General features: G+C 41.2%; 2 protein-coding genes across 2 annotated transcripts; one reads left to right on the top strand and one right to left on the bottom strand.

Annotated features, from left to right (window-relative positions):
- Window positions 1-556: 556 nt before the first annotated feature.
- lmnb2 (lamin B2) lies at window positions 557-16,944 on the bottom strand. Its single transcript, XM_030049192.1, has 13 exons — window positions 16,301-16,944; window positions 12,332-12,468; window positions 8,447-8,603; window positions 7,473-7,598; window positions 7,088-7,186; window positions 6,593-6,664; window positions 6,380-6,505; window positions 6,016-6,236; window positions 4,737-4,971; window positions 4,496-4,603; window positions 4,152-4,271; window positions 3,796-3,876; window positions 557-3,693 (listed from the first exon to the last, which is right to left on the bottom strand). Exons 1-13 carry the CDS (start codon window positions 16,511-16,513, stop codon window positions 3,655-3,657), a joined length of 1,734 nt encoding a protein of 577 aa, XP_029905052.1. The 5' UTR covers window positions 16,514-16,944; the 3' UTR covers window positions 557-3,654.
- Window positions 16,945-17,963: 1,019 nt separating this feature from the next.
- rpl36 (ribosomal protein L36) lies at window positions 17,964-21,513 on the top strand. The gene is made up of 4 exons (XM_030049193.1): window positions 17,964-18,112; window positions 19,361-19,455; window positions 20,818-20,952; window positions 21,386-21,513. Exons 2-4 carry the CDS (start codon window positions 19,363-19,365, stop codon window positions 21,473-21,475), a joined length of 318 nt encoding a protein of 105 aa, XP_029905053.1. The 5' UTR covers window positions 17,964-18,112; window positions 19,361-19,362; the 3' UTR covers window positions 21,476-21,513.
- Window positions 21,514-23,154: the final 1,641 nt, after the last annotated feature.

Raw genomic sequence — 23,154 nt, 5'->3', positions numbered from 1 at the left:
GTGACAGACTTCACAGCTAATGGTGAGACCCAAGTCAGTTGTTAATCAAACCATACACTGATAGCCTGAGGGCCCAAACCACTGGGTGTGGCTACCAGTCACCCATCCAAGTTTAATTTGACAAATGACTATTCCATGTGGTCCTTTTTCAGTCACTTGGCTGGCTATCCAAGCTGGAACACCTAAAGACAGGCTGAGTCTCACCATGTCAGCTCTACACTGGCCCAATACAGTAAGAGGCTTTAATTCGCCATGAGGCTCAGTTTCAGAAAATAGCTTAATAATGACAGCCAGGTTGTCTAACCCTGACTGCTATTACAATAATTTAGTCTACATGTCCTCAGTTTGATGTAGCCTTGCTTCTATCAGAGGTTTAAAATATAGTTTCAGCCCAGGAGCCTCATGTCACACTGGGACCCAGGCCAGCTCTGATTTGTCAAATTTAACAAGACATCCGTTAACACCCAAACTTAATCACCCTAGAGACCCAAAACACAATAAATCAATAAAACAAAATGATTTCATGTAAACAAACTGATTACATAGACAAAACCCCTATCAAAAACAATAATATTTAGTAATGCAAAGCACTGCATTCAAACACACAATAGAAAAATTCAGTTTCCCAGGATGATATCATGTAGTTAGAAAAACTGAGGCAATCAGTATGTCAATTTACTTCAATATTTCAGGTTGACAGAGCAACTGCCATCCAATCACAATGCTCTTGTTTTCTTTTTTTGTCCAATCGCAGTGGTCGTAGTGAGGACTGAGCCCTAAACAAAGCCTACATTCACCAATTAGAAACCAGAGCCACGGACATTTTGGCCACTCCTGGTTCCAGGGGCAGCCATGTTGGCTCCACAGTGCTGCCTCTGGGAGGTTGCTAGACAGCTGAGAGGTATCACTTAAACAGCAATGGTTCAGATGGAAACAAGCTGAATTCAGCTAACAATCCTTGCCATACTGCCCAATCACAATCTCAGCAGAAAAAAACCCTGATTATTGTGATTTGAACAGCATTTTACATATCTGAGAAACATCATTTTCATATAACCATGAGCAAGTTATCTTTATGGCCATATCTATCCAATAGACCAGTTTTTTAAGACATATACTCATGATCTTATAATCATGACAGTATCATAACTTCCAGTAGGGTGGTTAGAGCAGAGAGGCTTGTTCATTTCTTATGAGGCTTTGTGTACCTCATTACCACAGGTCAAATCAGTCACTGATGACAAAATGCCATGATACACAGGCAACATTTAACACTAGTCAGTTTTGTTAAAATGTTTGTCCTACAGTGTTTAGTGTTGAGCAGGTTTCGACTTTTGGACATTGAGTTTCCGGCTACTGGGAAAAAGTAGTCAGTTAGTGGGGTGAGACAGTTCGTCAACCTGAGAGATGGACTGGCTGGCCTGTGGTGCCGTCTGGTAGAGTTAGTTTCTCTTAAACTAGAGTCTGAGGCGTTCTGAGGGTTAAGTGTATTACATTATCACTGTCTGGTACCACAGGCTCTGTGGTAATGGAGCACATGGCTTACAGCTGCTGTACTCCTCCAATAAGGCTATCAGTACAGATATATTAGACACTTAAATTCCAATCTATTCTACAAATTGGCAGCAGATAGGCAAAACGTGAGCAACTCTGCATAAGAACTTGCTGATGCTCCACATCAGTGCTGAGGCCTTTATTATGCTAGTCCACCGCAGAACACTGTTACCCATGTACCATTTCCTTACTGGCTTGGCTGCTCTTTGGTCTTGCTTTGCAATATTCTCAATGCACTAATCGCTTCTATCCATTTTAGGACCGTTGAATTTTTTTAAAAAAAGTTTACTTCCAGGGATTAAAAAGGTAAGCATACCTATTAAGCCCAAGCTCATTTTTTTTAAAGTGAAATAAAAAACCCTAACTTTTTCTTGGGTGTGCAGTCATGCATATAACATGTGTGACTACGATGACACACTACTTGAAAATGAATCACTGTTCCTTCCAGACAGGAGGGGTTATTAAACAACCAATGTGCTTCCACCAAAACAATAACACAGCTATTTAACAATAAGTTACAAACCTGTGAGGATTTTTTTTGTTTCCAAACTGTTAAATTAAGTGTGCATAGTTTAATACTCATGGTATGTGGAAATAGTTGCATTCATTTCACATGGGTTTAAAGGATCTAGCATAAAAAAAAGTATTCTACCCATGTTGGATATAAAAGTATTTTTCAATTTGACCTCTACTTTCTTTAGTCTTGTAGTCAATAGTCTTTATACCTCCACTGAATGTAAGCTAAAATAATAAGAGCAACATTTAGTGGGCTTAATTGTTAAGCTTACCCTAACACATTTAAGACAGAGATGCACTGTTAGTATTTTCAATAACATGACCAAACCTACTGCTCCTGGCCCACCCTTCTGGACCTGATGCTGCCAGGCATCCTACATTTACTGAGTCAGTTTGATATCAACCACAGGTACTCCAGGCAGCACAGCACAGCGTCACCTCTGTGCAACAACTCCAGCATAGGTGACAACCATCCCTGTGCTCAAAGATCTGCTCTGCTGCCTGGAGGAGTTGTTGCACATCTTAAGTTCTGTGTCTCCTGACTGGGAACGGCTGGTGCTGCTATGGAAACGACGGCGACAATATCAAACTTACTCAGCCACTACAGGCACTAGCAATAGTTAACTGTCAGTTATAGAATCTACAACACACAACTGGAAAAAAAAATATCACAACCCTCTAAGTCCCGCCCCTCAAAACCTCTCCGGCCAATTGCACAGGTCCATCTTTGATTCCATCCCTCCTGTCGCAGAATTTTTTTTTTTTTTTTTTTTTTTAAATTGAAATCAGATGAACAATGGTGCTTTCTTGATCTTGTTGGAAAGACGAGGGAGGAGAGGTCAGAGGGAGGAGAGAGGGAGGAAATGAGGATGACAGAGGGAGATGAGGAGGAGAGGTTTGGAATTGTGTTCATGATTGTGACAACAGGCCAGATATCAAAATACCCCTTGGTAGGTCACACAAAACTGACTAGAAATGGAAATAAAAATCTCCTAAATCCACTTAACGGCATGTCACCATCTATTCAGTGTCAATATGGACAGTCAAAACAGTGTTGCTATTAATTCATCCTGACATCATTATGGACCGAAAAAAAGGTTAGCATCATGGAGAGGGGTCTATTACATGAAATCTAAATTACTACATGCTACATGTGTAGAAACACTACACATGTTTAATCGTGCCATTCAGCGTCATATGGAAAACATCTAGAATGTGACAGTGACATGAAACTGAACAATACTGTTATTGTGACTGGGGATATTCAGCTGCAACACTATTAAAAGTCTGTAGCCGGGCGCCATAATCTTTGGCGTCATCCATAAATGTTTGCCTGTTTGTTTGTTGTTTTTTTTAACTGTACTATCTACAAGTGAAATTATTCATATTAAAAGCAGGTCCAGAGTTGAGAAGAGCAGTAGAAACAGAGTCCATTAGAAACGTGCCCAAAAATCCTCATATCCTGAATTATGAAAAAACCAGCAAAATGACGAGGCAACGACAGGACAAATAGAAAAATATTTGAGTGGCTCTAGGAAAAAAAATAATAATAGGGGAAGTCACAACCACCAGAGGTTTGGGGCTTCACATGATGGTACACTCCCTGGATGCAATCTTCTTGCCCTGCAGAGATACACAGAAATGTTTACATGTCCAAAACCATCTTTTCATCTGGCATCTTTACACAGAAAACAATGATTCTGACCAAAATTAAAGCGCACTCACTCTTTCTCCCACTTCCTCCTCTTCCTCCTCTCCGTTTTCCATCTCCACCTGAGTCTTAGTGACGCTCCTTCTGGCCACCTCCTTTATGACAGACCAATCGCAGCAGATGGTTAGGCACAGTTAAACACCCTCACGTAGGATGAGAAATGAGTAACAGAGACAAAATTAACTAATTTGTTAACTATGCTGCAGATGGCTAAACACAAGTTGGACCCAAACATCTGAAGAGGCTCACTGTTGACCAAATGCTTTGGCAGCCTTCTAAATGTATGGGAGACTCTCATGATTCACCGGCAAAAATCCTTTCTATCCATTCTAATTCTACAGTACTACATCTGAATATTATTTATCATTACCTCTCCATCGGCATTGATCAGAGCGGTGATGATGTCATTTCCTGTCCCCCAAGAAGCCTGGCTCTTCCACAGCAGATCAGATGGTGGACTGTGGGCCATGCCTGCATCCGCAGACCACACCTGCACACACATGGCAGTTTTATTTGACCAATTTTCAAACAGTTTTACAATCTATTTTTTCAAATATATTGCATTTTTCGTTTAATATGGTATTGAACATTTGATTACAAATTTGCACTTTCATTTCATGGTGGCTTTGATTAAAATTAGACTAAATGAACTTTCCAACCTGATGCAAACACACAATCAGACAGTTTAACTATGTCATATTTTTCATTTCTTACTGTGACTGAGTGTCCAGCTTTGAGGACAAACTTTGGAGAGAACTTGTAGACGATCTCCTCTCCTTGGTCTACCTGTCTCTTCAACCTCCAGCTGCCCATAGGCTGATCCTGCACATACAAAAGAGATCAACACACACATTAACTTCCCTATGCCCAAAACTATAACAAATATTGCTACGATATATTTATGTTCAGTGACTTTTTTGTGGTAGATCAGTGAAATGACACTATTCCTACATACCTGCTCAGTATCATTGGCCAGTGTCACGGCATTTCCATCCATATCAGTGGGTGATATGGTCACTGCTCCACTCGCTGTGGCCTCCTCTGACACCAGGAGCTGCCCCTCTCCTGCCACCTCAGACACTTCTTCACCCTCCACCTCCACTCTCTTCCGCTTAGATGAGCGGGAGGAGGAAGAGCCTGTTACCCTGGAAACAGTCACCCGGGAGGAGGGGCTGGGGGACAGCTTCAATCTAGAAGAAGCACATGTGTACCAGGAAGTTGTCAAATAAACCAAAGTAGTTATGTTAAAAAAGTTTGCTTGCAGGTAATTTAAAATTTGTCCAAGCTGGTTTCTGTGTTGATGTTTTCACCAGGTTTCCCACAATGATGCAGACATCTAATTAGAGGACTTTTCAGTGCCTTTTGGGAGATTACTAGGTCAAATAAAAAAACTGAAATTGTTCTGAGAAAGAAATGATGGGTGAAAATTAAACATCATTGACTCAAGTTAGGTCACTGTCAAATAATGAATTCAAAACAGAACTCTGCTGCTATTTCAGTGCAAATCCATTAAATGGATTTCTACGATAACTTCAGGAGGAAGGCCTAGAGCGCTTATGTATACTGATGTTTTTGGGTGCCATATTCTGAAATACAAATACTCAAGGCCATCATTCGCCCATTTTCAAAAATGGATTTTGATGATTCTCAAATCTACAAACTTTCAAGATCCGCAGGAACCCTGTGATCAAAATTTAGAATTAGCAGTGCACTGAGTAGGTCTAACAGTCACACTAGCTGAGGTGATGAGCTTTACTCCTCTTTTCAAATGATGAACTCAACACTGTTTCACAAATTGTATGTACCGATTAAAGTGGTCTTCAATTTTTCTTCATTTTTATCAACATTTCAATTAGCAATTCATCAGCTGATTGTTGAAAGTCACTTACTCTTAACATTAAACTAATGAGGCCAGCACTTGCTAACTTTTTACTGCAATATTAGCCAATTATCATATTGCCATGTGATTATCACCAAGTAAGTAAAATAAATACAACATACAGCTTATTACTATTAGGTTTTCTCCTCAGCATATAAATGTCAAGTCCACTAGTGGACAGAGCTGAATGAGTCCAAATTACTATCAGACTGCACCTCTCTGTCTAGATAAAGAGACAGACATCTCTATCTGTCCATCGATCTTTAAGTAAAACAAAACAAAAAACTGCAGACAGAAGCAGAATTTGTAGCGGTTTCCTGGATGCATTTATCTCCAAAAACTGTGTATGCTATACCTGTGCTCCTCTCCTTCCAGGAGCTTCCTGTATGCATTGATCTCCATATCCAGAGCTAGCTTGACATCCAGCAGCTCCTGGTATTCATTGAGCTGAGCATTCATCCGGTCTCTCAGCTCGGTCATCTCTTGCTCTTTTCCTTCGATGGCTCGGCGGTGCTTGTCGCGCTCTGCAGACAAGATGTCCTCGAGCTCTCTGACACGATCCTCTGAGGCTGATGCCTACACACACACACACACACACACACACACACACACACACACACACACACACACACACACACCTCAATATAATGTGCAGCAGGTCACCACTGCTGTTTGTATTTTTCCCATATCAATGGTTAATATATAACATAATGTAGTACCTGTTTCTGCAGGGCGTTCAATTGATATCCAAGGCTTTCTATTCTCATACGAGCTTCCTGCAGCTCCTCCCTGGCTGTGCTCACTGCCTTGTCGTTCATCTCGGAGGACACCTTGGCATTATCCAACTAGAGGCGAGAACAGACAAACAGCTGAGTGACACTGACAGAAGGACAGTCAGAGATAGGGAAATGGAAAGACAACGTGTCTTTTACCTTGGCCTGGAAGGTTTGTTCAAGTTCTTCCTTGTACAGAGAGACTTGTTCATCGTGCTGCCTCCTCAGGTCCTGATGACATTAGCAGGCCTGATTAGATTAGTCATGACTAACAAAACTGATGAGCATAACAATGTGGACTTGATTACATCAAATAAAACCAAAGGAATCTTCAACTTTTGATTTCCAAACATTAGTTTTGTTGAATTTTTTTTTAGACAGAGAATTAATTTGACACTAAACAAATATGACTGAAAAACAAATGTATATAGTATAATAAATCAATACATTTTTCTATGACTGAACATCAGAACATGATGTTACTTAACTTCTGACATGCTACTGTATGGGAAAATATAGATGATGTGGCCTTTTTAAGACCCCTTTACGTAGTTTTTCACTCTGTAGTTAAAAACCTACATCAAATGGGTCTGAAAAAAGAATAAAAGCCTACATAGCAAGAGCATAAATGAAATGTTGTGTTGTCTAACATACCTGTAAAGCCTGTGCCAGTTTGAACTCATAATCCTGTCTGACTCCAGTGTCCACCTCCACTATCCTCTGCTCTTGTCTGCGCCGAGACTCACGCACCTCCTAGCCATACGGGAGAGAGGGAGGAGATTGTGAGGCACACACATGAATGGAAGTGGCATGTGACATGTGTGTGGTGATGCAGCGTTTTTCCTGTGTGAAGAATTTATTGGCAGCCAGAAGCTGAGGAAACTGAGATGAGCAGTAATTGAGCACGAAGCCCACCATCTTTACAATGTGATATGGACTGGGCATAATACTTTGACAGGGTGATATAATTCCATATATAATGCATTTAAATCAGCTAGACGAGTTGTTTTATTGCCACCCTGTTGCCCTCACACCTTACCTCTTCAAACATGCTCTTCCTGAACTCCAGCTCCTCAGTCAGTGATTGGCAGCGGTTCTCCAAGTCAACGCGCATCAAAGTCTCCGTCTCCAGCTGGCGCTTAGCAACAGCATGGCTGTCCTCTGCCTATACACCAGATAAAATTACCAACAATGTTAACACATCATGTACTCAACATTACTGCCTCTGACTCTATAATGAGGTCATGTTATAGAAAGCAGGCAGTGAGCTACTTTCAAAGGTACTCTATATAAGATTTTCACTTTATCCAAGATGGAGAGATTTGAAGGGAAGGGAGAGAGAGTAGGCACAGAGTCTGGGTCAACAAGGGATTTTCTTGTTTTGTAAAATATTTGCCAACTATTGATGTTTCTGGTTCAATATCAGGAAATTTAATACATGTAAAATACAATTATACTAAAGATATTACAACATTCACATTTTTAATTGTTCAACTTAAAAAAGGTGCTCCTCAAAAATTTCAATTCAATGCTACCAATTATTTCAGAGCTATGTGTGGAATAATAATGGCTTTGCACTCAGAATTGTGAGAAATAAGTCATCAAACAGTGTCATCTACATGCAAAAACCCTCTTCCCGTTAAAGCGTGTCCAGCCTCTAAACTAGGAGCAGATTGAGTTTGGGGCCTTTCAACAGTCCTGCCAACTTCTTATAAAGGAAATGCCCGTTTTGAACACTCACTTTCTGTGTCCCAGGGCAGTTCAGTTGATGTTCATGAACTTGCACCACTCTTTACAGGCCTATGTATCCCCATGCCCATTTTAAAAATAGCAGTTTTCCCTCAATAAGGCTGCAACACACACATTCATTTCCATATCATGTGCTGATGTGACAATTTGTTTAATTTGACATGCTTGATCAAAGTGACTAGACAATGGCAAACATTCATAGATCAGTTACATATGAACATCTCTAGTGAATGGATTTTTTCCAGCCAGCGCTACAATACCAACCTTAGCCAGCAGGCTCTTGATGTCGGCCAGTTCAGCAGACAGAGCAGCATTCTGGCTCAGGGCAGTGGAGAGAGAGGCTTCACTCTGGTTCAGCTGGCCCTCCAAAGCAGTGGCCCTGGACACAGCCGCTGCAAGATCACTGTCCTTCTTCTTAAGACTGGAAGACAAACAGAGTTACAGAATGTCACCCAACATCAGAACTATGTGCCAGATTTTGGAAAGCAAAAGTATTTCCAAAGTAGAGCATTGTGAGCTGCAAACTCTGAAGCCTGGTGCCAAGTCTGGTGGCACAATATAGATCACATTTCTCTTTTCTGTTCATTTAGTATGATTTCTCCACTGAAATGCTTCACTTAAAAACAGTTGAAAACTGCACAAGATATTTTACTGATCACTGTCTTGATTTTAAATGTTTTTTTTTTTATTATTATTATTATTGTTATTATTATTATTATTTAAATAGTCTAATTTAACGTCAGATGTGTGGTTTTCCAAGTACGCATGCATATGCCTAGAGTCTGAGAATGAAAAATGTAAGAATACAACTGTAATTAATGTTCTAGTTTCTTAAACTTTCCCTCAGAAGCAAAAAGAAAAAAGTAAGAATTAAAAGCCACTTACACTGTAAAATGCGCAATAATATGGATATTTGATATTCATTACATTTTTATTTAAAAAAAAAATTTTAAACGGCAAATTTGGGAAAAAAATAAAACAGAATCTGGACAAATTTAAACCGATTGCATAAGGCCCTGGGCATAGTAAAAACAAAAACTGTAACAAGCGCAAGCCGTCTGGAGTCACCACGTGGGCATATAGCCTCTTGCCAATTGGATGAAAAGCAACAGGTGAAGGAGAGACATACAAGCGACCACACACTAGCAGCTGACCCTCGGAGAACAAGCTGCTGTTGATATTGCTATTAGTGCACATCGCCTTGTCGGCATTCTAAAGGCCTGTTTTTGGTCACTAGCGAAGGGGGCCACCACAAATCAGTATTTGTTGACGCTTATTTCTGGGAAAACACAGTCTGAGTCAGGGCTGAGCAGTGCCCCATCTCTCTGTTAGGACTGGACAATTCATAATTTACAGAGTTCCAAGGCAAAAAGTTACAAATCCTTTATCAAATGGACTACAAGTTAAAGTGTGATAACCTGGACACCGCTGCTTCAGGGTTGTGTCATGCAAACGATAATGTAATATTTTAAAACTATCATTCAGCAGTGTACTTCTCTCCATGCTCCTTTCCTACCCAGCAGCCACTCTGAACATATCCCTTCCTCCCAGGTCTATCCAAGTTAATAGGCTTACAGAACAGATGAGCTAGACCAGGCTTATGGACTCCTCTCAGGCTTAACTAGCTATCCAATAATTAGCTAACTTAACAGTGTAAAACTGCCCAACATTCAGACACAAGGTGAGCATGAGTGCAGTTTTACACACACACCTCAACAATTTGACTGAACTCACACTGTGAAGATAATTGACAAGGACTAATACTTAATCAATACATCATGACTATTACTGTTGCATTCTGTGTTCCAGTTAGGTGGTTCACTTGTGTAATTTACACTTGAAACCCAAGTCATGTGCAATGTGTATTGTATTTTACTGCTTAAGACCCTGCTTTAAACTAGATGTAGTAATTTGCTTGTATTCCATAAAAACACACATGAACAAGAATGGCACCCATAAAAACTCAGATCTCAAACAGAAAATCCAAGGAAAAGATACAGATTAATTACTCAGGCAAACAGCTTAAGAGGGTAAGCCAACAGTCTGAGCCGCAAGTAAAGAAGACATCACCATCACCTTTCAAAGAAAAGTAGTCCAAGGTGAGGAGGTGAGGATGCTAAAAAAATGAAATGTGGTTCTTTGATTTTTGCAGAATTTCACTTTACAGTAACAAATCTTTAGGGTTTTCTTCTGTTTGACACTATCAGGGAGAGCCAGTGGAGTTTTCTGAAACTCTTCATCGGGCTAAGTGAGGAGAGGTGCCTGCAAAAGATTCTGGTGGCTGGGTGCAGATCAATTCAATAGTAAGTACAAATTTATGGCACTATGATGCAGTAATGTTTCCAAATTTAGGTTACTGTAACTCAGGTATATGTCCTCTCTTCAGCCCATATCTATTCTCTACTGTAAAAAAACCCTCATCTTCGTGAAAAGAGTTAGTTGCTCTAAATAAACAGCCTGGCTTGGCTTAGCAAATACCAGCCAGTTTTCTTGTTTTGTTTAAAAACAAACCTAGGAGAGTTTAATTAGGCTCAATTCACTTTCCTAAGTCTGTCTTGCTATGAAAAACTTGCTGCAAACTAGGGCTGCACAGCTATGGCAAAAATTATATTTTTAATTATTTGGTCAATATTTAGATAACATGATAAATTTAAAAAACATAAATTAGTTGTGCCATTAGCGTGCAGGCACAACCATGTAGCACACTTTGTGCAGTATGTTTTCCTGTTCCACCTGAGGTTCTTTGAAACTGAAGTGGTTCCAAACCACTGCAGTGGTTTCACCTGTTCTCATTTCTCTTGCTGCCATCACTGAGTTTTCACAGCTGGTAGAAAAGTAAATGAAGTAAGGTTATAGTGTATTTGGCTAACCTGGTGCCTGCTATAAAGTTTCACTTGGGCTGAAGTGAAATGGCCAGAGCACTGTGGGGGAGGGGCACAGTACACTCCACTGCCAGGGAGGTAAAAAGGAAGCGCTTGATTTAACATGTGGAGTCCAATAAAACCAGGGCAACATTGCTAAATGGAATGTGGCACAAATCGTTTTGTGATGACTCCTGATTGTAGGAAGCAAAAATCATAATTGAAAATAACTCTCCAACCACTGTCACGCTGTTAGCATTGGGAGGTGGAGAAGGGAGTGGTTTGGCAAATAAAGTATAAATTCCTGTGCAGCAGCAAACTTCTTAGCCTTATTAGATTTAATTTCCTGGCAAAATAACAAGCAGGTGCACAGTCGATGCCACACCTAAAAAACTCAAAATCAAAGCCTTACTAAGGCGTAAGCACTACAAACATCAGTTTTAATATTTTGTGTCCTAGTTTGTCAATGATTGCCCTCAGCTGTACCGCTTTAGCCCAAAACTTCAAACACATCTTAAGGCTGTGAGGTGTTTGGATGACCTGAAACGAGTTAGACATTTAAGAAACTATGACAGTTTGTTTGTACAGGAGCATATCAGTATTTTAGTTCTTGTCATGGATTCACATAATTAGGGGGTGGGCTAAAGGGGCTAAATGGTCAGTCTTGAGCCCCTTCAGACACCAGTATAATCCGCACTGACTGTCAGTCCCGAGTGCTCCCCCCATCCATGACTAGCCTACATTCCAAGAGGACTTAACAGGCGTTTGAATTGTTAAGTGTGACCTAAGGTTTACTTCACCAAACCAAAACCTAAATGTACCAACTGCTAAAAATAGTTAAGGTGACAAGCAAACTGGTCCTGATATTATCTAACAGGCATTCCGGGAACCCACCTCATCCATTCACTTTTGTTTTGTTACAAGCAGTGCACAATTACTTTGTTTTGGCTCCATAGCCTAAATGGCTTGGAGGTAAAGATAAAGCAGTCTCTCAAAAGGTATAGTCAAAGACCTCAAGCAAAATACCACAGATTCCAGTTTGCCTGGTCCCCAGACTCTCCTCAGGCCATGCTACATTCTCAACAGCAACAACAGCATAATTGTGTGGAAATATTCAACCTGGTCCATTCTATTCTCTTTTAATCACTTTTTGAATTCAACTGATGAAAATTCTTTTGGCTCTGACTCTGTTATTTAATTTTCAAAACAACAGTCATGAAAAACAAGTGGGGGAGAAGGTTGAAAATAAACAGAATTATCTAATTATCTATTAATTCAAGTGTGGTACCTGCGTGTAGCTTCGTCCAGTTCAGCCTGAGCCTTGCCCAAGTCTATCTGCAGGCGGGCTCTCTCCTTAGCCGTCTCATCCAGAACCCGTCGAGCATCAGCTAGCTCTGCCTCGTACAGAGCCTTCAGACCAGTGACCTACAAACATGGAATGACAGATTCCTTACATGATTAAGATACAAACGTCAAGAGGAAGAAGACAGGAGGAAAAGCACAAATAGTTCACTCAATTCAAAAGTTTATCTGCAGACTGCCCTTGTCACAAACAGAACCTGCCATTTTGCCCCCATTCCCACAGGCCAGGACACACTGAATGGATGTCAAAAGAACTAGCATCACCTGTATCAACAGTTGCAGTTATCACTGTGGGTGTAATCTTGCTTAATTTAATATATGATTAATTGTGGAACCCTTGCATTTAGGTTACACCATTGCATGATGGTCCTCCATGGGTGAGGCAAGGCTGTTTTGTTTAAGGTAACAGACATTGTGACCGCTTTTTCCTAACACATTAGTTGCAGAACACGACTGTAAGTTGGATGAACATGACCACAAGATCTACCGTCTACTCTGACCCAAACAATACCCCTGCAGCGTCCATTCCGTTATGGAAAAGTTGATCCAGTTTCTCCCATTAGGAGCCAGAGGCAAAATGGCAATAGCTTGCTGTGTTATCAACTACCATAACTGTAGTCACAATCGACATGGGCAACTGATCACCACTGGTGTGATTTGCTAGCTTTCCAGGCTGAAAGTGCTAGAAAGTCAGATTGCTGAGAGGCATTGCTAGATTTTTGAAACACATTTACAGTGTTATTCAAACATTGGTAACACATTTGGCCACAGTAAATGATGTGCAATTAAGTCTTCTGAATCACTTCATTTGTATGACATAACATTTGACATTCAGTTCATATCTTATCTTCTCCTTAAGTGTGTCACAGAGCCACAGGTCAGGCATTCATGTTCAAGTTCAAATAATAAAAAAAAAAGCAACAAATAAGCTGAGTTTGACTGTGTCTCTGAGCCACTTGCAGCAGGTGGACAGTCCCACACACCCAACGTAGTGCTAGTGAATCAGTTTTCAGTGTCACATTGGAGATTAAGAATTCTTAAACTGCTCAACAGTGTATGTGCTCACGCAACAAAAAAGGCACAAAAAGATGTCAGAAACGTGCACATTGAAGATCACCTATCCACTATTTGCACTTGTATAAATCCAGCCCTTTCATTTCTTTATCCTCCAAGTACCTCAGCATTTTTTTTTCCTTTCACCGTTGCTTTTTTGTTTGCTCGTAATTGCTGTGAGCTCCATTAATACAACCGAAACAGCATGTCCTAACTAACAGCGACCACTATCCACAATGCAATGAGCAATCACATGGCTGCCAATTCGCTGCATCGACTCTGGTTCCTGGTCACACGTGACCTTGACATTAGTAATTTCCTAAAGATTTCCAAGCTGCATGTGTGAAAAGGCACTCTGTCTGAGTCAGGCTGTTTTGATTTGTAACGGCTAATTCAGAGTTCAAATCCAGGTGATCCCTTTCCTTGCTTGTAGTGTCTAGGAGGTTTCAAGCCTTTAATAGTGCTGCACTGGTGGTTCCACATCACATATTTTGGTGAAACAACAACAACTGATGGCATTTGCTTTACTTCTTTTGTATTACTTTTCCTCAAATTAAAATGAAACCAAATGAACAATAAAATTTACATGGTAAAAATATTTTACATCTCTGTACACTAACTGTATTCAGGACAAGTTAATCATTTTTAATGCTTTAAATTTACATTCCGGACTTGAAGGGCCCACAGATACCCTGTGGCATTGCTGTTTGATGATGCTGTATCTAGCCATATGGTTGTCTTTACAGTAAGGATTACACTGATCCCTCTCGTCAGGCTTAATGTCAGGTGAAGATTCTTAGCAAATAATGGCTTTTTAACCTAGCCTTAGGTGGCTATTCTGTCAGCCTGGCTGTGCTTAAGAGACATGAGCTCTCTGGTTGCAAAATAAATCAATATTATATTGACATTCTGATATGCAGCTAGATATTATAATATGGTGTGTTTTAAGTGTTGTTTATTCCTGATTTTAAAGGCTGCCTTACAGTTTCGGGAAGTGATTTCTAAACTTATTGGACTGTTGTTTCAAAAATCTATTGTGTATAAATATCTTATGAGAACACACACTGATCCATACAGTACTGTGCACAATAACAGTACCAATAGTAAAGTGTTTGGCCAATACTTTGAGATATCTGGTTTCCGTTCATATCACCCTTAACATTAAATAAAGTAAAATAACATAAGAGGAACAGTCCAAAATGAAGATAGCTAAAACACATACACCTATTTTTTAGTGCTAGTTTATAACAGTTTATATACACCATAATGATGTACCAGTCTAATTTTAACAGTACAGGATAACTGTGAGTTAAATATGAGTGTTTAATATATTTTTCCTTTGCCCTTCAATCAAACCTATCACCAAATAAGTGATGCACACTATAGCTTGAGTGAGAGACAGTTAAAGTAACGGATTATATAGCAGCATGGCTACAGACTGAGGCTTTGGCTCGCTGCCAGTGAGCGACTTGATCATTCCTGACTTCATATGCAACAAGACTGGAATGCAGTGGCTATATGCTGGTGGGCTGACAGGAGACGTCAGGACTCGGCAACACCTCAACACTCCTTTTTAAGTAAAGTGTTACCAGGTGAGTCCAGCAGCTCATTTCACTGGGGGAATGGCAACAACAAATACCACACCTACAGCAGAAGCTGTATGATCTCCCCAGCAGCACTGCTCATGGAGCTGCAGCTCAGACAAGACACTTGGTCAAGAAAAGACAACAAAAACCCAACGACACAGCAATAAATCAAACATCAACACACAACAAAGGAGTCAGTTCAACATATGGCTTGAGGGGATGAGCTCAGTCAACAACAGCCACATCAACAGTAGTAACAACCAGCAGCAAGGGCAAATTCAGCAACAGCAACACTCAGCATTGTTCCTATCTGAGCTTTGGTGTACACGAATGAGGGGACACACTGTTGCCTCGCTCTGACTTTACTACTTTGAAATGAGCAAGCGGGAGTTTCCGTGTCTCCCTTGCCCCGGAATCCCATTCAGTGTGTTAGTGCCGCCTGGATTAGCAGCACATGTGATACAACCTGACATTAGACCTTTACTGAATACCTACCAGCAACCCTTCATTTACACATACATGAAATGCGCCAAACAGCACTTAACTGAGAAAATACCCTTTAGCTCGTGTCAGACTATTATCCACACTCCTACTCCACCGAGAGGCAACGTGGAGAAGGGCGGAAAGGAACAATGTGGGAATGTTCAAGAGAAAAAAAAATCATTGAGATTAGGTGTGGCTGTTAATGAATCATTTGCTTCGATAAAAGTCAGTATTTCAACCGGCTGGCTGAGTGTGCCTGCCGTTCAGGACACCAACGATGCATCGATGTTCATATTTTTCAAATGGAGTTTGGCGCGGAGTTGCCAACGTGCTGGTTTACGGTGAACGTCTCGCGCTGTAATGTCTGCCCGTGGGCGCGGACTGACCTCCCGCTCAATCCGCCGGCTCCCGTTAGCGACGACAAAGAGCCCGGCGCTAACTCTGCTTTAAAAACAGAGAGGAGTCTAACCGCTAATGTGGCTGCAACTTACAGCCTGATTACTAGCAGGCGTGTGTATCTGTCGCCTGGCAGCCAACTCTCCCGGTAGGACGAGCGGCTGTGAGGCGAGCAACCGCCGTGTGAGCTGACCTTAATTGATTAAAATCGCTTTATAGCCACTCACATCCTTTAGCGTCTTTGCTAAAACTGTTTGTTGTTTATGCTGGGCGTGCACTAAAGTTACAGCGTAAGTGATTTGCTGCTGGAAGTTAACCGCAGGTGAAGCTCCGAGACACTTAAAACAAAATCTCTCCTTTTTTGTGGCTGGACTCACCTCTCTCGTAGTCACCTCCTCTTTCTCCGACACCTTCACCATCAGCCGGTCGTTCTCTAGCTCCAGAGCCCGGACCCGGTCGATGTAGACAGCCAGCCTATCGTTCAGGTGCTGCAGCTCCTGCTTCTCCTGCAAGCGGGAGATGCGGGTCGGGGAGAGCGGAGTGGAGGCCGCCGACCGGCCCGCTTCACGGCTTGGGGTAGCAGTCGCCATAACGGTTCTTCTTCCAATGCTAATTTTTACTCCTCAACCCTGCAAAACCTTTCGCAAGTAAAGCAAATCTCCGCTCACCGGTGTTTTCCGTGAATTTGAAGACGGGAACACACTTTCTATTCTCGGCGAACGGCGTGGTAGCAATGAATGAGTAGCCGTGTGGTCATGCAATCTTTTAGCAGGCGGCAGGCAGAAACCACACTGGGCTGCTTCCAAGATGGCCGACACCGCTGCCAGCACCGCGCCAAAAGGAGACAACGCTTCCTGGCTCGCAGTGCATGGTGGGAGAAAGAAAGAGAGAAGAAAGAAAGAAAGAAAGAAAGAAAGAGAGAAAAAGAGAGAAAGAGAGACAAACCAAAGACAAACCAGAGAGCACAGGATCATAAATCACCCCGAGTCTCCCCTGCCATGCCTCAAAGTGTGTCCGCATGTCTGCATGAACACAGCGATGATCCGAGTTGCAGATCAGGGAAAAAAAGATTCAAATCAAATCAAATTCAAATCACTGAAATGAACAACTAAAAAAAGGAAAAGGGTCACATACAAAATAATAATAAAGAAAAAAAATGTATTTGTGTAATATGAAATGGGCTACCTATCAGAATCACCCCCCCCCCCCCCCCCCCCCCCCCCCCCCCAAAAAACAAACAAATAAATAGATGAATAAAACTAAAATTAAACCGCACACACACACACACACACACACACACACACACACACACACACACACACACACACACACACACACACACACACAGAGTAACTTCTGAGGTGCTGCTTGGAGCCTCAGCACCTGTCCTCTCTCACTGACCAGTATAACGCTGTAAGATCATGACCTGCCATGCCAAAAATACTTATTTAAAAATAATTTTACCTCCGTGCTGAGGTACACACTGGGCGACACAGGCCTCCACATCTGATAACACACGACTAATCATCAATTGGAAAAAAAAAAAATGTTTTTGTTGTTATCTTTGTACAACAAATCTACAACTAATCTCCCATTTTTTCTGTTAATGCTGTTCAAATTACTATCCAGAATCTATAGGGCCAATCCATATTTCACACATTTTCTAACTGGAGTAAATTTGAAATGTCTAAGCATATTTTACAGTTTTTGCCAATTTGTGATGTCTGAGTTTTACATTTTTAATAGAAGTTAAATATGTTTTGAATCCAGAATATTTGAAAAATTTAAAATGAGGGTCATTTTTAAGGCAAAATCATTTTATGGATAAAATATTTAGGCAAAATAATAATCAGTGATCATATAAGGTTCATCTGCCCATATGTTCAACAGTTCCCCCCTCACAATCACAAAAACTGTTGTATACAGCTGGGAAGACTTCACAAATATTAGCTTTGACGACATCGTAGCTGTGTACAATCTTAAAATGAGAGCCGTGTCTGGCTGCCACATGCTGCTTTATCAAAATGATCAAAACCTGGGCTCTGCTGGAGTGTCACAGGGCGCAGTGCCACTCCTAGCCGCCAGGGGCGCTGCACACACCACAGTCCAGTTTCATGGCTGCAACCTCTCATTACCCAGCGACTCTCAGCAAACATTCCTTCCGGCTTTACCGCCATTAAAGACAGCAGGTAAGAATTTAACGTTGACTTGTAGCGACCAAAATCTACCAAAAATCTCAGCCATCGGACAGTTTACACGAAGTCAGCAAAGACGGCCATAATCCTTAGACTGTATCAAGCGTCTGTAGTGAAAATTGCCAGGATACAAAGAGGGATACAGATGTAAATTTGACACCGAAGCTGCAGTACTTTGACTATGGCCGTCAGCCCCGGTTCGCTTCTTTGGACCTTTCTGCTGATTAAAACCTGTAACCCTCACTAACCCAGACTTTTTACCATCATATTGTACAGAAGAGGCAGGCGGTGTAATTAACCAAACACGAAGCGAGTTAAAATATAATAATTAGACTGTGTTAGCTCCAGTTAGCCTGTAGCATAGCGTCTGTCCGCCTCGTTCCTGCCCGGGCGCTGAGAAACAGGCTCTTTCAGATTAAAATCCTCATGTCAGTGTTCATGTTAGCAGTGTGGCCACTTATCCGCCTGCCACATGGTGGGAAGAAGAGCTGGGAAACAGCTTTTCGTTGTAGTTTGTGTAAAATTGGAGTTGCTGCCTGTTCCTTGGCAAAAGGCGCAGGTTTTGACAGGCTGCGATCCGCCTGTGCTCCAGTGTTTGCAGGACGGCCGGGAAGCTGATGGCTGCTGCACATGGATAGGAATAATCATACTGTAAACATGGTGCTGCAGTGGTGCATGTAAATGCGTCTGCAGGGCTTTTTTGTTAACTAATTTGAAGATGAGCTGATGTGTGCGCACTTGAAATCTAAGTTTACTGTATCATCTAGATGTATAAAGTGTATTTACAGCTAGAATCTCCATTCAGTTTCAAAGGTCTTTATAATAGTAGTGCTTATAATAGTAAAACAGTCTGACACCCCCTGACCTCACAGTGGCCAAGAAAATAAATACTTAAAAAAACAACAACACAGATCTTGGAAAAACTAGAGGGAGGAGATCCCTTCATGGCCAGGCAGGTGTGCAACAGGTGCTGACCCAGTGGGCAAATTACCAAAGCAACAGTCCTACTATACAAGAGGACATTAAACTGCCTTACTTGAACTACTAGGTGCATAAACTATATTATACAGAAAACATTAAAACTACCATTACCCATATCTGTTTGTGTGTAAGCAGAGTGACTATCAATTTCAGTGGTGTACAGAACCCACCGGTCAAGCACATGTGGAGTGTAGTGGCTTGATGGAGGGTAAAAACAAATTGTCAGTGGGTCTTTTAACCAGTGTTCCTGTTCTCCTCCAGGTATGGCTATCCGCTACCCCATGGCCGTTGGCCTTAGCAAAGGCCACCCGGTTACCAAGAACGTCACGGCACCCAAACACAGCCGCCGACGAGGGGTGAGTATCGCTGCTGACCGTTCACCTTGGGATGAACAAGAGTCTGCAGGTTTTCATTCCATCCAAACACAGCCGCTGATTTCAAAGAGGTCCTGTCTGCTAGGTCTGCTGTTCAGGGGAATCACCTGTTACTGTCCTAGGCTGACATGAAAACCTGCATCCTCTCACATAGCCCCCCATAACAAACTGTAGACTCACAGGTGTCTGCCACGAGATCAGTCACTAGGTGGTCTGTGCTCATCTGATTCGGGACTGTTTCCATTAATTGAAAGGCAAGTTGATCCCGGTCACTGATCCACGGCAAGCACACCTGCTGCTCAACTGGCTGGACTGTGTGACTGTCTGCTGCTTTTACTGTAGATGATTCTATTATTAAGGGAGTACTTGACCCACAGTGCATGGTTTTGTATTAAGCACTCACCATGCACCTCCTTGAATCCCTGACAAAGAGCTTTGCTTACACATCTTTATGGTAAACTTAATTCCAATAGCCAGCGCTGATTCAGTGGTGAAGAAAGTGGGCCTTGCTTTTACAACAGAAAAACATCACAAGTTCCAACCTGTCATGCCATATAGTCCAAGCATAAACATTGAATGGGAATAAAACAGACACTCCCTTATTAAAATCAACATAGCAGGAAGCTCAGAGTGTCAGCCATTTTTATTTGACCCACTGCAAAGAACTGATGGTTGCAGCGGAGCAGCTTCGTTGTAAACCGACTTGAGGCAAGTTAGGGACTCACTGAGGTGAAGTTTTGCAACGGAGTTGTACTGAAGCATGGAGATGGGTCTTTTTTGCACTATTTCTGTTGCCTTGTGGAGGACAAACGTCATGGACAGACTTTACAGCCCCACTGATGTATGTTGACACCAAAACTATAAAAAACAATCATTATTTTCTTTCAAATCACCACTTCAGATAGTTCACTGTCTGTTCTACTCCCATTCAATTTCTATGAATTAAAGTCTCCAGTATCCATTTGTATCCTCATTACTTCCCAAACACACAATTTCTCACTTCCAGAGAATCCTCTCAGGCTTGGCCATGTAGTCTGCATAGGAAGTAATTTGCATACAGTTGGATACTGCAGATACGTGTGAGCTTTTTAAACAGAAGTTTTGATATTTTGCTGTTGTAAAAGTGGATCAGTGGATCAGAGGCAGCCAGTGTTTTGAAGTACCTTGCTGGGTTTCTCAATAGCAGTTTGGTGAAACACTAACTGAAGGACTTCTTACTATAATTCTTACTAATGCAGCTAGATGGTGAATTTCAATACACTTGAGTGTTGCAGGCAGCCAACAGCATTTATATTGGCTGTTTTTAAAAACATGTCTAATGCTCGACCTGTTGTCCCCCTGCAGCGTCTGACCAAGCACAGCAAGTTTATTCGGGATACAATCCGTGAAGTTTGTGGATTTGCTCCTTACGAGAGGCGCGCCATGGAGCTGCTCAAGGTGTCCAAGGACAAGAGAGCCCTCAAGTTCATCAAGAAGAGGGTGTGTATTCTGTTTCCATCCTCTTGTAGAAAGTGGAGCATAATTGGTGATTGGAGATTGTGATACCTTTTTTAAAATTGTTAAAAATCCCAGGGTGTATGGTAATCTCAGGATACTGGCCAGCTCATATTGTGCCAGACCAATATTGCAGAGTACTGATTCAAGTACCTCCATACCATCGATCATTGGTTCTTCCAGGCACCCAACAAAATAAGGAATTGTTTAATTTCACTACAACTTAATTCACTGAAAGTGAGCCCAATTAGGACGTGTATGTGCCCCTAACAGTTCAGTACTAGATTGATCACTTAAATCCTCCCATGTGGGTCCCTGGGATGCTGATAAAGTGTCTGAAATGTGCACAATATATGTTGCCTTGTTGATTAGTCACAATTGCTGTGTTGAACTGTAACACTGGAATCTTTGTTAACAGATTGGCACTCACATCCGGGCCAAGAGAAAGAGAGAGGAGCTGAGCAACGTGCTGGCCGCTATGAGGAAGGCCGCCGCCAAGAAGGATTGAACTGTCATTCAATAAACATATTTGTTAGACAACACAAATCCAGACTGCCTGTTCAGTTCATGTCTTCTGCTTTACTGGTGTCTCTTAACAGCTGTTTCATTCACCTTCAGCTAGATCAGTGGTTTTCCAAACTTTGGGTCCCAGCATGGGGGCAGGTGAATAATGAAAGACTGCATCAATAATGGGGGATAGACAATTCTAAAACCATGCAGTGTGGTCATATCATACATTTTTGAAAAGTTTCAGTCTTTCTGAAGCCAAATTTTTGTCACAAAAGCCAATATTGCCTATACTTTAGCCCAGTTGTGTTTTTTTAACATATGGAAAAAGACTATAGAAAGTAGCACTTTTTTTTTTTTTTTTTGCAAATTAAGATTGAAGGATCACCCTACTTCAGCCTAATGATGGATATAACTGCATTGAAAGCATAAACTTTTTGACAGCCCCTAAGCTAGATGACATTTATTGGTTTTTACGACACCTGAACTGAGACGGTTGTAGTGGAGGATAGAAACTGCATAAACTCAGTTCTCTAAATTTATTTGTGGAATAGTTGACACCATTTAAACATGACTATAAAACTAATGAAAAATTGATAGTATTTCTGGTTCTCAACCTTGAAGGCACATCAACTCCTCACTGACTGTCATAGGACCTGTTGCAGTAATTGGAGTGAAAACCTGGAGACTAGTGAGCATCAGAGTTGAGCCACATGACTTCTCAAAAATACAGTGGCCTCTTATGTCCCATTTCATGAATTTTCAAACGTGACATGGCTTTGCATAAGAACATTCTTCATTTTAGTAAATTATATTAAACTGAATACGATAGACTATTCTAAAAGTCCTAGTATAGCCTACATTCTCTTCACCCAGTATGTACAACATGCTAAGTGTGTGTGTGAGAGAGTGAATGAAAGTGGATTTGGTGTAAATCCAGTAAGTTGGATTCACTCTCTTATTGAGTTATCTTTTGAAAATTTAGCTGTTGGTGTAAAAAAAAACAAAAAAACAGTACACTCACCTTATGTGAGACTTGTGTTTGTGATTTGCTCTTATTTTAGTTGAAACTATGTTTTTGAGAGCGTGAATGAACCTGAGTGTCAAAATACAGATGTACGTTGAGCTGTAGACCATAATGTGTTACCAAACTTCTGTGTTCCTTCATGGTACATGAATTTGTCTTGACAGGGAAACATGAAATTTTCTAGCAGATCAGTGCCTCAAAGTCTCAAACTATGATTTGGGCATCAAAGTTGATTCTGCCCAGGTCAGATCAAACCGTTGTTGTGTCTAAGAAACAAAACCAGAGAAATCTGTTCACAGATTGTAGGTTGAGGAGAACAGATAACAGTAGCCACAGGAGTCGTTTTCATCACTTAATTGAATACAACATTGGATCATTATCACATAATTAATAATAATATAAAATAATATCAGCAATATACTCTCCGTGGCCACTTTACCAGGTCCACCTGCACAGTCTAATGCAGTTCAGGTCAACAGCTCTGCCATAAATTCTACCTTTTAAGAAAGTTTACAATCTTCAGTATTTGTTGTTGACATTGAGGAGAATGTGATAATTTAACTCTATGTTTATTACTGAGGTTGTATTTTGCAGAGCTCTTGTGCTGGACTGCATTATATTGAGAAGTGTTTCTAATTTTTTGTCCTCTCTAT

Source organism: Myripristis murdjan, chromosome 4, assembly GCF_902150065.1.
Source record: "Myripristis murdjan chromosome 4, fMyrMur1.1, whole genome shotgun sequence".
In the NCBI taxonomy this organism is placed as follows: domain Eukaryota; kingdom Metazoa; phylum Chordata; class Actinopteri; order Holocentriformes; family Holocentridae; genus Myripristis; species Myripristis murdjan.
Note: the sequence above shows the minus strand (reverse complement) of the source record. Positions and strands in the feature narration are given on the sequence as shown.